Source organism: Bombus flavifrons, chromosome 5 (genome assembly GCF_040668555.2).
Source record: "Bombus flavifrons isolate JBK064 chromosome 5, iyBomFlav1_principal, whole genome shotgun sequence".
NCBI lineage: Eukaryota > Metazoa > Arthropoda > Insecta > Hymenoptera > Apidae > Bombus > Bombus flavifrons.
The window spans coordinates 13,005,637-13,023,350 of NC_138446.1; the positions used below are offsets into that span (position 1 = coordinate 13,005,637).

At 36.9% G+C, this 17,714-nt stretch overlaps 2 protein-coding genes across 5 annotated transcripts in view; one reads left to right on the plus strand and one right to left on the minus strand.

Moving 5' to 3' along the window:
- Positions 1–281: 281 nt before the first annotated feature.
- EndoG (endonuclease G, mitochondrial) lies at positions 282–3,824 on the plus strand. 2 transcript variants are annotated; one of them, XM_069112531.1, is made up of 6 exons: positions 282–681; positions 879–1,072; positions 1,144–1,380; positions 1,452–1,632; positions 1,710–1,821; positions 3,697–3,824. In XM_069112531.1, exons 1-5 carry the CDS (start codon positions 418–420, stop codon positions 1,806–1,808), a joined length of 975 nt encoding a protein of 324 aa, XP_068968632.1. In that variant the 5' UTR covers positions 282–417; the 3' UTR covers positions 1,809–1,821; positions 3,697–3,824. The 2 variants fall into 2 exon arrangements, with proteins under 2 accessions (XP_068968632.1, XP_068968631.1); XM_069112530.1 differs by lacking the exon at positions 3,697–3,824 and having other exon boundaries at positions 284–681; positions 1,710–2,136.
- crb (cell polarity complex component crumbs) overlaps positions 3,123–17,714 on the minus strand; it is a 29,319-nt gene continuing 14,727 nt past the window's right edge. Inside the window, exons 2-19 of one of the 3 annotated variants that reach the window (XM_069112519.1) lie at positions 15,063–15,433; positions 14,490–14,670; positions 13,947–14,114; positions 12,815–13,142; positions 11,827–12,287; positions 11,090–11,271; positions 10,817–10,970; positions 9,954–10,418; positions 8,883–9,618; positions 8,387–8,789; positions 7,707–8,162; positions 6,802–7,554; positions 5,846–6,677; positions 5,363–5,732; positions 4,939–5,254; positions 4,486–4,803; positions 4,310–4,405; positions 3,123–4,234 (exon numbers count right to left, since the gene is read on the minus strand). In XM_069112519.1, coding sequence (XP_068968620.1) covers positions 4,007–4,234; positions 4,310–4,405; positions 4,486–4,803; positions 4,939–5,254; positions 5,363–5,732; positions 5,846–6,677; positions 6,802–7,554; positions 7,707–8,162; positions 8,387–8,789; positions 8,883–9,618; positions 9,954–10,418; positions 10,817–10,970; positions 11,090–11,271; positions 11,827–12,287; positions 12,815–13,142; positions 13,947–14,114; positions 14,490–14,670; positions 15,063–15,433 — 6,818 coding nt within the window. In that variant the 3' untranslated portion in view covers positions 3,123–4,006. The remainder of the gene's footprint in view (positions 4,235–4,309; positions 4,406–4,485; positions 4,804–4,938; positions 5,255–5,362; positions 5,733–5,845; positions 6,678–6,801; positions 7,555–7,706; positions 8,163–8,386; positions 8,790–8,882; positions 9,619–9,953; positions 10,419–10,816; positions 10,971–11,089; positions 11,272–11,826; positions 12,288–12,814; positions 13,143–13,946; positions 14,115–14,489; positions 14,671–15,062; positions 15,434–17,714) is intronic. The other 2 variants (XM_069112520.1, XM_069112521.1) reach the window with 2 other exon arrangements.

The window sequence follows — 17,714 nt, forward strand, 5'->3', positions numbered from 1 at the left end:
TTTTTTGCGTATAATACTTGGTTTTCATGGTAATCCAGCAATATAAAGTATCCAATTTTCTAGTACTGTAAATTGTTCCATTTTTGTCTATATATATATATATATATGTACAGGATGATCTTTCTGTTAATTAAATCAAAGTAATAAAAATTTTACTTATTTTACTTTTGTTAACAACAAAGAATATCTTTATTTATTTAAAGAATATAAATAATCGTGTTACTAGTGAAATCTGCTGCAAATTATTTGCATAATCTTCTCTAATTGAATAAAGGAAACTGAGATTTATACGACGCGATGTGGCGATCAACGTATTTACAGTCAGTTGCATGTTGTATTTTAGTCTTACAGTACTGTGAGTAGTGAGAGGTTATAATCACAAGAGACTTATTTATTAAAGGCATAGTGACTAAAAGTATGACAGCAGTAACGCGAATTATATTGAAATTGAGTGCTGCAACTGGCGTAGGTTTTGCTGGTTGGTGTTTGGGGAAGTTTTCAGAACAGAAACGACATTTGAATGCAGATATAAAAAACAGTGGAAGTCATATTATTTCGAATGTAAACATCAAAGAAATGCCCGGTTTACCTTTATTTGGAACTGTTTCTGCGGCAGTTCCTATGGAAGTTGATACAAATATGGGTTCAAAATTGTCATCGACAGCTACAAGAGTATCAGAAGTAAGTTATTTCAGTCATACTTAACCTCGATAAGTAAAGATAGTATGAAAAACAGTATGAAAAAATTTACGTTTATCACATTTATCGCTTGTTATGATAATGCTATTTTTTTCTATTCTGTTACTCACGGTTTATTTATGAAATCCTGTAGAATAAAAAAGGAAAAGTAAAAGTAAAATGATTTTCGTTTTTTACAGATTATGAAGTATGGTTTCCCTGGATTGGATCATGTTAGATCTTACGAAGATTTTGTCCTTTCTTATGATAGAAGAAATAGGGTAGCTCATTGGGTCTTTGAACACTTAAATAAAGATAGGTTACAACCCAATGAGGAGATATCACGTAGTAAGTGTGAATTCAAACCTGACCCAAGTATACATCCTTTTTTTAGGTAAATATTTGGAGTTTGAAACTATATAAATATTTTTTAATTAATGTTTTAATAATTTTATTGATAATCAGATCAGAAAATCATGATTACAAAGGCAGTGGATACGATCGTGGACATTTAGCAGCAGCTGGGAATCACAAGTGTGCTCAAAGTCACATAGATCAGACATTTTTCCTAACGAACATGGCACCGCAAGTAGGTGTGGGTTTCAATAGGGATTCTTGGAATAGATTGGAAAAATATGTTAGGCACTTAACCAAAGTTTATAAGGATGTATATGTCTGTACTGGTCCTTTATATTTGCCAAAGTGAGCAAAACTTTGTTAGTCTGTGTAATTTTCTTTTTTAAATATTTCAATTAGATACATGATGATTACAGAATAGAGGCTAATGGGAAAAAATATGTTCGATATGAAGTTATTGGCACAAATCATGTAGCAGTACCTACTCATTTTTATAAAATAGTTGTTGGTGAAACATACGATTCTAAATTAGAAATGGAAGCATTTGTAATGCCAAATACTCCTATAGATGACAGTGTACCTCTAACAAATTTCCAGGTAAATTAATAATATATCGAAATCAGAATTTTATGATATATCCTATATGAATAATCATGATATATATATCGTGACAGGTACCACCAGAAAGTATAGAACGGGCTGCTGGACTTTTATTTTTTGATAAGATCTCACGTGATAAATTAAGTAAAATAAATGGAAAAAATATTCGATAACTACGACATGAAGGTAAGAGATAAAAATTGAAATAGATAGAATATCCTATTTCATCTGAATTTTGTAGATACATGAAATTAATTTAATTGACAGTAAATATATATTTACAAAATAGAAGAGATTTTAGTGAATGATAATATGTATTTACCGATCACTTAAACAACTCTAAAAAAAAAATTGTACCTGAAAATTTTAAACCTTTTATGTATCCCCTATATAATAACAAATGTACATATAGCAATATACTTTGTATGATCTGTATATGAACTCTTTCTATATGTATTTTATAAAAAGGGAAGATAAATACTATATTGAAATATTTAAATTTTTATTGTTTTTGTACATTTAGTTTAAATTGTAATAATTATTTATGCACAATATTGCATGTTGTCACAAAATAAGTACTCACGTGAAAAGCGCATGCACACGTAATTTTTAGTACTCAAAATTTCAGTCTTGCAGAAAACATTAATGATATTCACTTTATAATACACATTGAACAAAAGTTATTCTTCATAACTTACAATAAAAGTGATTACTCCTATCATTTCAAGTATAAATTCTCCACATAATTGTGTTTTTGATTGATACCACATTATATGTATAATGCAGCGATTACTATAGTGGAGATACATCATTTACATCGTGATACTACGATACATGCTTAAAACAAGCATGCTTAGTATTCTGCAATTATTTCAATACATATTCTCTGATTAAAAATTCTTTTTCTACGATGCACACATCAATACGATAAATAGACATTTCTGCTAATCTCGGTCCTATAAGACGAAAGGATAGTACACCTTGGTCAATATATATGAAAAACATAGTACCAACAATATGTTAACTCTCATTTCTGTAAAGAATAATTATTCTTGGCTATTGAAAAACGATGACACAGTTTTTATTTACGGTTGTATCGTTTATATTTTAATAGACAAGAAAATTCTTCGCTATTACTTTGGTCGTGGTATTAAGTAATTACATACAAAATAATTCATCATTAAATACTATATTCATAATATAAAATGCTAATGGTAGAATCATTATTGATATTTTCAACGTATCTAATCTATGTACAAATTGAACCAGCATAACGTGTCGATACTGACGAGCGAGTAAATGCACGTACAGTGATTAACGCGTAGCGTGATAACTACCCTTTACAACAATGAAGTCCAAGTTTTTCTCGCGAGTAAACTGGATAGCTTCTACTTCCACGTATCATCTTTTTGTTTTAACAGCGAGGTAGAAAAAGAGACGTCATATATAGATTTCCTGATCTCTTAATGAACTCTCTTTTTTCTATAATGACAACACGTGAAAGGAAACAAGATCGCGTAAAGGATTCTATCCGTGAACAGCGTTGCTTTACAATATTTTTACAAAGTTCCGGCATCTTCACGACGATTCAAATAATAAAAACACTACGCTGTATTGATATTTAACAGTATTTGTATCATGATTGCCCAAAGTTTAACGAGTAAAACAGTAGTAATGAATATCATTATGCTTTAGAGATCTCGATGTAACGTCTGTGTTCAACACAATTTTGCAATGTACATTTTCGATGCTTTAAATTTACCGCTTATAAATAAAAGCTTTAAGTAGGATCAATTAGGCACTAAAATGGACGGGTTTCGTTTCTTAGGAGCTTCTTCCGAGTATTGCTTAAGTTAAGGACACTTAATGAAGTTTTAAGTACACTTTGTATAACTATATGATTTGTTCAAACCAACAGCACGATTAATATATAAATTCTATGGTACATTTCTCATCTCACTGCTCGCGATAAATTTTTTTCTTTTTTTAATTCGTTTCTCAATAATTTTCTTGTATATCCCATTTTGACTTCTACCTTATAATCAACTTTTAATTTTACAGGCAGTTTTAATACGTTTCATCTTCAGCGTCGCTTTCGGATGTCTTCAAATCAGTTATCATGTCCCAAATTGCTCATTCAACTCCTTATGTCAATGTGACAGCTGCGTGATATGGTAGCATGGACTAGAAAACGCGCGATGAAACCCCGTATATTTTCATTGATCGTTTGGAAGCAGTTTCGCCGTGAGAACAACACTCCTTTCTCTCTTTAAACAACAAATACTGCGATAACGATGCATATTCCCGGCAGACTAGGATTTTTCGAGACGCGAAACATTCATACAATGTTCCACCGTCACGAAATAAATTCTTAGATTAATCTCTCTTCCGGTGGTGGCTTCATCACATTGTCCATTTCTACACGCGGATTACTGAATTCTTGAGCGCTTGGACTGTATGTTCCTCGAGTAGCACGTTTCTTTCTAGCCATCATGAATAATGCAACTAAAGAACCTGCTGCAATAATGAACAGGCATCCAACGATAGGACCAACGATTACCGCTATATCGAGCGCTTGACTACCCAAAAAGTTTTCCGTCTAAAATATAACACAACATTAATCACACGTAATTGTACGTGAAAGAAATTATTATTTTAAAATATTAGAATGTACCTCTGTACAGTTTTGTCCGGTATAGTCCGGTGTGCATTGACACTTGTAACCGCCGTCATCTCCACATTTGCACGTACCTCCATTTTGACAATAATCCTGTTAAGGGAAGGAATGTGAGATATAAGAAAACTAATCGTCAGTGTAGCGAGTAAGAGAAATTATTCGAGAAACAGTACCTCTCTACAAGGGTTCATCATTCCGCAATTGTATCCGCAATAACCTGGATCGCAAATGCACTGGTAAGTTCCTGGTAAATTTTCGCACCGTCCTTGACCACAATCGGTCGTTGACAGTACACATTCATCTATATCAAACGAACAATCCTGTCCTATATAACCGGTGTCGTTACAATCACACACGAAACTATCTACACCGTCGTAGCATTTTCCATCGTTTTTGCATGGTATATTTCCTTCTGCATCTGGCGCGCAGTCATCTATATTAATCTCGCAATACAGTCCAGAATAGCCGGGTAGACAAGTACATCGAGGTGTCTAGTAATTTAAAGTAATAGATTATTACATATTACAAATAATTATACATTAAATCATAGAGGATGAGGGAATAAAAGTATTCGTTTTTATAAGGCGAATAAAATTCTCATTGTATAAACCTGATATGCTATATACCTGATGCAAGTAATCGCATCTACCGCCGTTTTGGCACTTTCGTGCAATGCAATAAGGAGTATCACAGATTGAACCTTCGTAACCGGTCGTACAAGTACAAGTGAAGTTGTCGCTAGTTTGTGGATTTACAATATCCGCGCAACTACCACCGTTTTTGCAAGGTTGATTTTCACAAGTAATTAGACGAAAGTTTTCACATCTCTCGCCAGTAAATTGATCTGGACATTCGCAACGGAAATACCCAGGAAGATTTATACATACACCATCGTGTTGACAAGGGCTAAGGGTTACGCACTCGTTTATGTCACTGTCGCATCTGAAATAAAGATAAGCACCTAAGATAGCGTAAATTTAGTTTTTTCTGATTTTCGATAAGAAACGAGTGTATTGGAATTTGATATAATAGATTATGTTATATACTAACAACCATCCCTGCCAGCCGCTATTACACACACACGTATAATTAGCGATTCCATCGATGCATGTTGCTCCATTCTTGCATTTATTATCAATACATTCGTCGATGTTAAGGGAGCAGTCGTCTTTTGCGTATCCAGCCGGGCATTCGCAAATGTAACTGTTTGCTTTATCAAAACAGTAGCCGTCATTTTTGCAATCGGAGTCGAAGCAAAGTTGACAGCCAATACTGTCATGATACGTTGAATTATTTTCTTGTAATGCTAAGTATTCTAAGGGTGTAAAATTGGCGTTTTGATATACTTCTTCGTACGTGAAGTAATGTAGAAGCATACTACCAATTCTTACTTCACCCAGGCATCCTTTAAAAGCTTCTCCTATAAAATAGAAGACGTATTTTCTAGTCACAATGGAAATAAAAATATATAATAAATATTACGTAAATATTACGCGTATAATTAAAAAATGTTTATGTACGCTAATATATTACCTGACATTACATTGTAAGGCGGAGAAGCGGTGGTCAATGTACGTTCAGTAAAATCTATCGAATTTTCATTAATACCGCTTTTATTTTCTAGGATCTGTTTCCCAGGGCCGATCGTTATGTAACTATGTTTATTCGATAAAACAGAGCCGAGTCCACCAAGAGTGACCGTTCCGGTAATTAATAAATCATACCACAAAAGAAAACTAAAGTTCGGGCTAACGTGCGATGCATATTCGTCGTTAGAATTTGCATATCCGCATTCCATGGAATTATTGCTCAACCTCAATACGATAGACGTCCAATTACCATCAGGTTCGGTTTTACCAAACGTTAGTATTCCTTGATTCTGCAAGTTCAAGCGCCAAGATACCGTGACCTTGTCCTTGTAAACGGAAACGGTAAAATGCTGATCGCCTATACGAGGCGCAATATGCATTAACGTGCCACCGGTATTCGATCGATACGTAATCTGAATGGTATCGATCGTCGAGTCGGTCACATTTTTCTCTTCAACCTGATTATAAACGTAGGTGAAAGAAGTCGTGACACCGTTAAAAGTAGCATTAGCGATGCACTCGTAACCATCGTCTAGATTTTGACATTTCGATCCAGAAGGACAGTCCTGCAGTTGACAGAATTCCATTTCCTGGCATGTTTTGCCGGTATATCCTCGTGGACATTGACACCAAAAGTCGTTCCACGTAACGTGGCAAGTTCCATTGTGATCGCATGGACTACTCACGCATACGTTGTCGGATATCACACCCTTAAGAATTTTGTCATTATCGAAAGTCACGTTACCAAATTGTATTGGGGTGGGAATATCGTTTGCCTATAAAATATTTTTTTATATTATCGCTAAAATATTGTACTGTAATTTATCACGCGCAATATAATTTTTAGTGAAATTTTGTAATATCGTATCACGCAGATCGAATTGAAAAACGTATCGTTACCTTTAGAGGAAAGAATTCGACGACCATAGTCTCAATGCCATTCGATATTTGAACGTCTTGAATAATTCCTTTGAAGTTAACTTGCGGTACTTGCGGTACTTCTATCTGGCGATTGTCAACTTGCCGTATGTATCTGGATGCTTGTGGCATGCCACCCAAGTATAGTACAGTTACGTTCAATTGACCGGACGCGCTGATAGTTTTCCGGAAATATTCGGTACCGTTAATCTTCACTTGCACCAATGTTACGTTTCTAATTACTTGTATTAGATGATTGTTTCCATCGTTTAATTTTACGCCGCCAACGGTGTATGCCTCTGAACCGTTAAATTGAATCCTAACGAGTAATTCGCCTCCTTCTAATTGAGCTGCTATATAAGTTTTCTCCTGAGGTTTAAGATCCGTTTGTGGATTCGGTTCTGTTCCTAGATAAAATATATCACCCCTATCTTGTCTCGTGCGAATGAACATGGAAATATCGACGATCGATCTAACTGCTCGTCTAGCCATATCGGACACTTTTACGGTTACGTATCCGTTTGTGATATTCTCATATCCGAACGTCGCTGCTGTCATGTTGTATTGACAGGTATGACCAAGATATGGTCTCTCACATTTACAGGAAAAGTCACGCCACCTGTCCGTGCAGTGGCCACCGTTTTTACAACGATTTGGCGAACATTGGGCTTCGCGAGGACATCCTGGCTCAACGTCCTCCATGTATACGGTTTTTGATGAGGTACCAGAGTACACCTGAATTATGACAATTAGGAAATTTTTCATAATTTTGATAAGCTCGTACGACAAATATTTCTTATTTAATATCTTAATTTAAAATTCCATAAATTCAATGTATTTTAATGTGACTACGTATATCGTTTATGATTCGAAGATATCGAACGTACCCACTCTCCGTTAATGACTACATCCTCGGTGCAACCCACAAAGAAAGATGGGCCATGGGTTAACCGCCGCAGATAATTGGTTGTACCGCCGACATAAGTCATCGGGAAAGATGTATGATTTGAATTGGAACCTTCGTTTAGACTAATGGGATAGATCGTTTGTTCCTCGTTAGCCGAGAGTACTAGATGCGTAGCGTTGATCGCTACGAACACTTTTTGCCAAGTGGAATCGTTCAATTCACTGCCGATAAATACGCCCTCCCATTTGTTCAGAAGGCTCGAGTGCAAATTTAGCTTGCCATTAACGAGTTCAAGGATATAAAATGTCGAGCCCTTGCCAATGGCCAGTAATCCATTTGGTAAAGTCGTTCGAAAGCGAAATTGTATGTCGTATCCTTCGTCTCGAGTGGTATTCACTAAAACGTATGAGCTGCCGTTCAAAGACATTGTCGTTACCTATGAAAAAAAACAAAAGGAAACGGTATGAATTGGAAGCCAGCAGAAAGTTGCGACCTATACGTTTACGCACCTTCTTCTGTGTCGCGTATTTATGCGTAAGGCAATACAAGGAGCGTGATCAAGTGAGATAAGCGATGAATTTAAGAAATTGAAACAACTTGTGAATTTGCAGGAAGAAAAGAAATGGCAAGTCAAAATACGTAAATATAAACGATGCTTACGTAGTCGCAAATTTCTCCGTGATATCCATTCGGGCAGGTACAGTTGAATTTATGTATCGTTTCATCGACGAGGTATGGCCAACAAGTTCCACCGTTTTGACAAGCATTTCCTTGACAACCGATCAGCTCTACCGAACAATTTTTACCACCGTATTCTGGCTCACAAGTGCAGGTGTAATCAGCTCTTCCATCGGTACACACGCCGTGCTCGCAGGGTGAATATCTTTTACACTCGTCGATATCGTGTTGACAATGATCGCCTTCATATCCCTCGTCACATTCGCAAGTGTAACCACCAATACGGTCTACACAGGTTCCAGCTTGGCATGGATTACTATCGCACTCGTTAATATTTACTTCGCAGTTTTTCCCCGTAACACCTTGTACGCAAAGACATTCGTATCTGAAAATAAATTGTCAAAAGTAAAATTAGTTGTTCCTTCTTCGGATTATTGATTATTCTTTGTCCTTTTACTTCGAGTATCACGATGCTTACCCACTCGCATTCGCATAGCTGAACTCTTGGTTGAATATCGAAGGTAACGTCAACGCGTCACTTTTGTACAATTCCATGTTAGATCTCTCCAAGCAAGTACCATTATACTGACAAGGTGAACTCTCGCATTCGTTTATATCGACTTCGCAATTTTTGCCAGTATAGCCGGCGTAACACTGGCATTTGTAATTCTTGACATCGTCTATGCAATGAGCACCGTTCACACAGGGTCCTGACCGGCAGTCGTCGATATTTTTCTCACAATGTACACCCTCAAAACCGGTGTCGGCACAGTCACATGTGTAATTGTTTATACCGTCTATACATTGGCCATGATTTAAACAGGGCAATGGTTCACAATCGTCGATATTTATCTCACAGTTTAATCCACGGAAACCAGGTGAACAAATACACATGTAACTAGCGATCTCATCGACGCAGGTTGCGCCGTTTAAACAAGGATTGCTTTCGCATTCGTTCACATCCACGTCGCATGTTTTCCCGGAATAACCAGCTGGACACTGACACTCGAACGTGTTAATACCATCGATACACGTAGCGTTATTTTTACACGGACCGCATAAGCATTCGTCAATGTCGATGTCGCAGTGATCTCCGGAAAATCCCGGTCTGCAGAAGCAATTATAGCTGCCATTTGTATTCACGCAAATACCGTTGTTACATAATGAGCTACCTTCTACCTCGCATTCGTTCACATCCTCCTCGCAAAATTTTCCTATGAATTTGAGTAATCGATTAGTGGGTAGAAGTTAATTGACGATCGAATGGAAAGCTTGAACGAGGCTCTAGAGCACATTTGGCACATTTTTGGGGGAAACCAGGTTGTTTCGTGAGCCCAACTCCTAACGCGTTTCTTGTGTTCGACGCGTGTATTAAAACGAACGACAAGGACTATAGGACTATTGACCAAAATGTGCCATCGACCCCTGTTCGAGATTTCATTTTTCAATTTAACATATGAAAATTAACGAAAATAATTACATCAACAAAAAATTCTTATTGAATTTGAATAAAATATATTTTGTATAAATTCTGTTTAATAAAATCTACCTTTGAAACCATCTCTGCATTTGCATTCAAAACCCTGTTCTCCGCGATCGATACACGTGCCGCTGTTACAAGGTTTCGTCGCGCAATGGTCAACGATAAGGGTACAATTGGGATCTCTGTAACCCTCGCGACATTTACACTCGTAACCAGCGATACCATCAACGCAAACTTTCCCATCAGGGCATAGCACATCGACGCAGTCGTCCACATTCACGTCACAAATCTTGCCTTCAAAGCCGCGAGGGCACTCGCAAACGAATTCTCGTCGAGACCTTGGTATCAGCGTGCAATTCCCATTATTCTGGCAAGGATTTGACGCGCACGCATTGTACTCGCGTTCGCAATTTTCATCCATGAAGTCTTTCGTACAGTTGCATATGTATCCATTGATTCGATCGATACAAGTACCGCCGTTTTGACAAGGTTGCGATAAGCACTCGTCCACATTGATCTGACAATTTTTACCTAGTGACATTAAGATTGGTTTTATTAAACGATATTTATGTTCCGTTTATAGAACAATTTAAAAGCAAATAACAGGTATTTCGTTCGCTTGTGATAAAGTTCCGTCGTTTAGAAAATAAGAAATATCTGTTATTTGCATTCTTGATTCATCCTCTCCACTCTAGATAGCAAAATTAAAATTAAAATATAACGTAGAGATAATTCGCGGATGATTCGTTCGTTGATGGAGGAATAAGCGCGAGTAATTAGAATATCCAATCCTTGATGCAGAGTAGTGAAACAAATTCGAGCGGCAATGGATGAATGTCAGTTACACATTGCGTATATGGTAAAACGAGTATTATCGTAGAATTTGACAAGCAAAGCTTCGTGCAAGAGTTTGCGAATAAATTGATTACCAGTGTATCCTGGAAGACATTGACAGTAATAGCTATTCTGTTGATCGATGCAGATGCCGCCGTTACGACAGGGATCACTGGAGCACTCGTCGACGTCGATGGAACACTCGGGGCCTGTCCATCCTGGCTCGCAGGTGCAATAATAACCGCCGGGCTGTTCGAAGCGAGACGTAACAAACAAAGCAAGAGGCCACATAGAGATATATTCGACGGGACGCGGTTGATTAATCGGCTGGGTGTGCATGCAAAGCGATTTGCAAATGTCTGACTCACATAATCGTGACAAGCGGAAGCTTGTTTGCAAGGTAGATCGCGACAAGTGATCGGATCCTTGCATTGAGGTCCTGTCCAAAATCTTGGGCACTGACACATAACACCGAAACGCGTCTCGAGGCAACTGCCTCCGTTGTAGCAAGCGGAACACCAATCAGAGGCGGGTGATAGACATGTCGTTCCTAATGGTCCACACGTTACGCAAAGACAATACGAAACATTTAACAAAGAAATACGAAAAAGGATTAGTCAAGTAAAGGGGACGATGATTTAGAGAGACGTTAATCACGATACAAACGTATTCTCGACAACAACAATTTTACGTAATTTTCCACTTTCGGCTAAAATAGACTTTATTCTGGATAAAACAGACGTAACAGACGCACACGGTGAGCGTAACGATGACGTAAATGGTGATAGCGATTAACAGACCGCGGATGTTTGTGCATTTACGTGCAACTCGATTATGCAAAAAATCTATAAAATAGTCAAACTTTGTGTACTCCTTATGATATTTGGTAAGCGATAAACAAATTTCTCGCGTAGGATCTATTTACCTAATTGGAAAATATGAATTTGCATAAACATCGGTAGTCTGGTTTAAATTCGTTAAGAAAAAAAAAAAAAAAAAAACGAACGAATTCCTTTATACATTGAGATTTCAACACATTCGTTATATTTACAATTTCAAGCTGTGTCTTACACTTTCACTAATAGGAATTTAATCTATTACTCACCTTTCCATTCCGGCGGACAAGTACAGTTGAATCCGTCTTTGTTACTTGAGCATGCTCCGCCATTACTACATGGATTACTGGCACAATAATTGATGGTGCAATTCGGAGGATTGCCCATGAATCCAGGATTACAGACGCATTGTGGCCCATGTGCGTCTTCTACACAGATGCTATTCGGCGGGCATGCCGCGTTCTCGCACAAACTCTTAAGCTCGCAGTGTCGACCGGCGTATCCGGATGGACAATTACAATGATAGGAACCAACGTCGTCCACGCAATCGGCGTCGTGCATGCAAGGATTCGACAAGCACTCGTTTAAGTTCAATTCACAATTCTGACCCTCGAAACCGTTCGGACAGTGACAGATGTAGCCACCGTAATTATCATAGCACACGCCGTTATTCAAGCAGGGATTCGCCAAGCATTCGTCGATGTCAATTTCGCAATTACCACCTTCGTATCTGTAATAGGATGAAAACGATTAATAATTCACTATAATTTTTCTGCCTCAACAGGTTTATCTTTCAACCGTTTTGTAACGGTTGTTGATTAGATGTCGAATACATGTATATATCGAAGATAATTACATTTTTCTACTAAGCATGTGGGTTCTCATTCGAACATTAAAAAGTGGAACTTGGTTCGTTCATTTTTTGTATGTAATATGTTTATTATATACTAACAATAAGATGTTATTTCTCTTCTTTAGATCTTGAAAGTTTCAAATTTGTATTTTTGAACGTGTATGATGCGAAATGTACCAATGTATTTTATACATTTCAAAGAGATCAGATTTTTCGAAGCGTCGATAAAAGAATTATTGCCAGACGGCGCAGAGAAATGTGCAAATAAATCGGCAAGGAATTTAATCGATAGTTTCATAATGTACAGTGTACTACAGAGATGACAAACTAAAACGAGAGTATACGTAAACTGCTTGAGACTTTCCCTCGAATTATTTAATACGACGTAAACGCCAGAGACGTACCCTGTTCTATCGCATATGCAGGTATAATTGTTGATACCATCGATGCAAACTCCGCCGTGTCTGCAAGGATTCGGTGAGCATTCGTTAAAATTGGTTTCGCAATTTTTCCCCGTCCAACCAGGCAGACACTCGCACTTATATTCGCTTTCGGTGAGCGCTATGCAAACACCTTCGTTTCTGCATGGACTTTGTTCGCAAAGTCGTACACCGAGCTGCGATTCGCAGTAAATTCCGGTAAAGCCTGGCTTGCAGGTACAGCTAAAGTCTCCTTTCGAGTCTTCGTTGCATGTGCCACCGTTGCGGCAAGGACTGCTCATGCATGGCGGACCTGACAAATTTCATACAGATAAAATACTTTAGCATTTATCGGGAAACAGTGATTCTATAATAGCTCTAATAGCGAAAGAGTGTGACGCCAGTGCTCCCGAAATCCAAACACCTGTTGTCAGATAAAATAGCCCATAATAAAAGAAAACGCGATAGGATTGGCAACTTGAAACTTATATTTGACAAGCAGATAGGAATGTTAGTATACAGTTCTTATTTATAGAAACCCCGGTAAATGTATGGTGTTCCAGGTAGTTAGTGTCTTCGGCATGCTAATTTTCTTTAGCTCGTGATTGAAATAAAATAACGTGAAACGAGATGTTCGAGCAGAATATCCACCGTGCAAACTCGTTTCTTATAAACACTCGGCTTTAATTGGGAATTAAGGACGTGTTATTCGTGATATGTGATTCGTCGCGATATTCTATGTATGTATGTCATTCAAAAAAGGCAGACAGCTGATGAAATTCATGCAAGGATTATAGACGAAAGTTAAAAAAGAGAATCCATGGCCGAGTGAATCGTAATCGATATTTCAAAGCTTAATTTAGATATTAATATTTCCAATCACGATTGTATTATGAAAGGAATAAACAACGAGAAACTAAAATAAATACAACACGATTCGTTACGATGAATTTAACCGTGACTTGCTTTTCAAAATTTCTATGCTAAGCAACGTAATTCTACTTACGGTGAAGATATTACGATTGTAATTTATGATAACGCGTATTTCTACAAGGCCATGGATCTATTTCTATCTTTCGCTCTGTGCCAGAATCCCGTATTCGACGTCAATGTCTACCGTTGTCAATTTGACAGTTGTTGCCGGAATATCGGGCGTAACAGTGACACTCGTAACGATCCTGCCGTGACACGCATTTACCATGCATCATGCATGGCTCGTGATGACAGAAATCCATGGTGGTGATTGCACTTGATCCTACACCACCGTTAAGTCCGCTCGTACCACCTGAAAGTTTCGTAGGAAAATCTGCCATGCAATCTGCTACTTGTATCATAAATCGCACATACGACCTCACATACGAGTAGTCTGAGAGTTTACGCAGGAACCAACTAAATATACGTGATTTTCACTCCGAAAGGTGTGCAGTGATCCAAAAATCTACGGCTTAATATTGGATTTTTCGTCTACGGAAATTCTATTCTGTGGTTCAATTGCTCGATTCCGCTTGTAATTGAACCAAACAAAGGAAAATGTGTTATTTCGCACGTATTTACTATCTAGTCAATTTCTACATTTTCAATATCTTTCTTTCTTACTCGGCAAGATATCCTAAATATTATAAATATTAATACTCGTTTGAAAGAACATTGAAATCCTTACATCCTTTGTTTTCCGCAGGACAGGGGCCAAAGATAGCTCCGTTATTGATGGAATCGTTAAAAAGAATGCCAGGACCTTGGAGGATACATCCTCTGAACGCTTCTCCCACGATAAGGGAGCCATTCATATCGTAATCGGGCAGCGTAAGGATCGCAGCATTGTACGTTGCATTAGCAATTACCTAAACAGAATCAGTCAAAAAATCAACGTTGTAACGAGAGATAAGAATATAGCTTTAGAGTCACAGATCCGCCAAAGGAGTAAAAATTACTTTTTTAATTACTCTTTTTAAAAAAGAAAAAAAAACGTGTCGAACGATCTCGACAATAGAAGGGGAGAGTAAAAAACATTTTTTAATATCACGTTTTTCATTTCATAAAGTTTCGTAAATATCGATGTACGACTTCAAAGGGAAACATCATAATTCAAGTTTTTAATATATCATAATAATTTAATTTTTTAATTTAATTGATCGTCAAATCGTTGAATTTATTAAACAGATATAATTCGTCACTAGATATGGGAAATTTATTATAACGAGGATTCTTTTATCTTGAAAAAAGTGTTTATTACCTGTGTGTGTCCTGCTGCGTTTAAAGTGAGATTTCCGAGTCTAAAGAAGATATTGACGTTGTGCCAAACATTATTCAGTAATCTGGCGTTTAGTCTCGCTTTGTATCGTTGTTGATCGATGATGGCCGCAAACAGAAGTCCATCCGGGGTCACTTCCAGACTAATCGAATCCTCGTTGTATTTCTGCATGAATAGTCGACCTCCTTCGCATGTTCGAAAACTCAAACCGCTATGCCTATGCACGGACACGAACGAGCTCAATTTGAGGAACGCCGACCCATTGAAATAGGCTTCCCTGGGACGTTCATCGTAGTTTTTGTGTCTGGAATCTTGCGGCGCTTCGTCGGTGACTACTAATAAGCTCGTAAGTACTAGAACATCAAGTAGTAAAACGAAATATATTACGTTACCTGCGTAAAATTTCATTCATGGTAATAAGAAATATAATAACTTTTATAACGGGGAATAGAAATTTTACGTTTTTCAGTATGTCAGATATCGTAGATATTCGAACAGTTACAGATATTGACCGAAAGTAGGAAAGGAAGGACAGTGTAACCTATTATGTGAGTGTTCCAATTTCTGTTATCGTTATTAACTATGTAGGTTGAAATTTCGGTAAGATAATGTACGCTTGTATTGGATTCTAATCGACATGTGTACACGAAAGATTTGATTTCTCTGCTCACTGAAACGTTCAATTTAGGTTACTGAATTGCATCCTCTTCGATAAACTAGTCGAATGGTTGTTCGAATTCCTAGTTTTATTCGATATTGAACGAATTCCATATATTTAGTTACACTTTTTTCTTTATCCGAGTTCTGGTTTATTTACGACATTCCTTTTTATATCTCTGTAGCTTGCGTGGCCTCGTGCTATAGAATATTTATTAAGAGAGTAAGTTTTCCAATTTAAGCTTTATCATTAGGTATTTTAAAAATACAAACATCCGTAACTTTCCAAGCAAGGCGGTTGATGAAGTCCACTGCACCCACAGGAGGATCGATGGTAACCAATAAATAATGCATGAGATGCATCTGCACGCCCTCGTAAGGTTGTATAGTTAGGAGAGACTCGTTTAAGGTGGACATTACGGTTATACACCGGCGAAAATTCGTCGAAATCATGAACCTTCATTAATTACAACTACAACGTATTGATTATTTACGCGGAATGTTTATCACGTGAAAAATAAATTTCAGAACAGATAAAACAGATATTTTCCATTTATTTATATATATATTGCTATATTATATTTATATATAATCATCATCATTTATTTATATATGTATTATAATGTATAATTATAATAATAATATATAATGTATAATTATGTTTAGATAAACTAATCCAGGTAAATCGAATTAATCGCACTATTGAAATTAAAGTGCGCATGCTACACGCCAGGTTGGCATGGGAAAACAGAATTTAAGATAACATTATAATTCGATAGAGTTAACGTCGCGTATCTGGCCTTGTCTGCCTACACTTTGAAATAATTCAATACAACCATCCTTCGAATGTATCGAGTACATGGAGAAAAATTAAATGTTACTCGAATGACTAATAATGGGAAAAAGGCAAAAGTGTGTTGGAGTGCGATTAAATTGTGAGAGAGTTTGTTGGAAAGGAAAAAATGGCAATGGTACATAGGTACGTACACGATCGTAGAAAGAAATCATGAACGATTTATAAAGAACACGATGGTAATAGTTCTTACTTCTTACATTGTCAATAATTAGGAAAATTCCGAAGTATTTTTTCTTATATTTAACGGAACAACTAACAAGTTATTTTACGTGTATACAGCGAAATTGATCAATCGTAAGTTTTATGACAACCGATAATAATATGGAAATTATTCGAAGTGAGATCGGTTCCAATACATACATATATACATATATGTTAACTGATAAAAGTACTTCGCTGTATGCTGTCTCCTCTGTATTTTCATAAGACCTTGAATAACACGTCTCTGATGAACTATTCTTTCTTACGATCGTTCCCTAATTTACATATTCTGATGTTGACATAATAAACAGAAGCGTTGTATCTCGCACAGAATTGCCGGGTTATCATGATATTTCAGTGAACGTCGTTAATGAATTGCAGAACAGGTTGATCAAAATATCTATGTCTATATATAGCGTCGTTACGAAGATAACTTTAGGATAAAAAATGAAAATTTACGTAAGCACCAGACAAAAAAAAAAAAGAAATATCAAAGTGGCGGTTAAATCATCGTAATCGTAACAAAATTATTCATGCTCGAATCTAAGGAAGCAGCAGTAAGGTATCTTTAATTAAGATTCATATCGTGCTGGCTCCTAGAGTTTTTCCACGATTCCTCTCGCATGAGCGCACGCGACGCGTTCGAGAATGAATACATGGCAGGAACTCACGAGTTTACGTGATTGGCATATAAAATACGCACAGAAAAGACAGTTGTACTTTACGTATGTTGTCTTAGACACAATGGGGAACACACCGTGATGTGAACAATTGCAACGATGTAGACTTGAGAACATTGAGGAAAATCATGGAAAGTATAGTTAATTCTATAATATGTTCGAACGTTACTATATTATAGGAATATTCCCAATTTCTTATATATCTTAGTTGTAATTTGCGATTATCGTTAGAGATAGAGA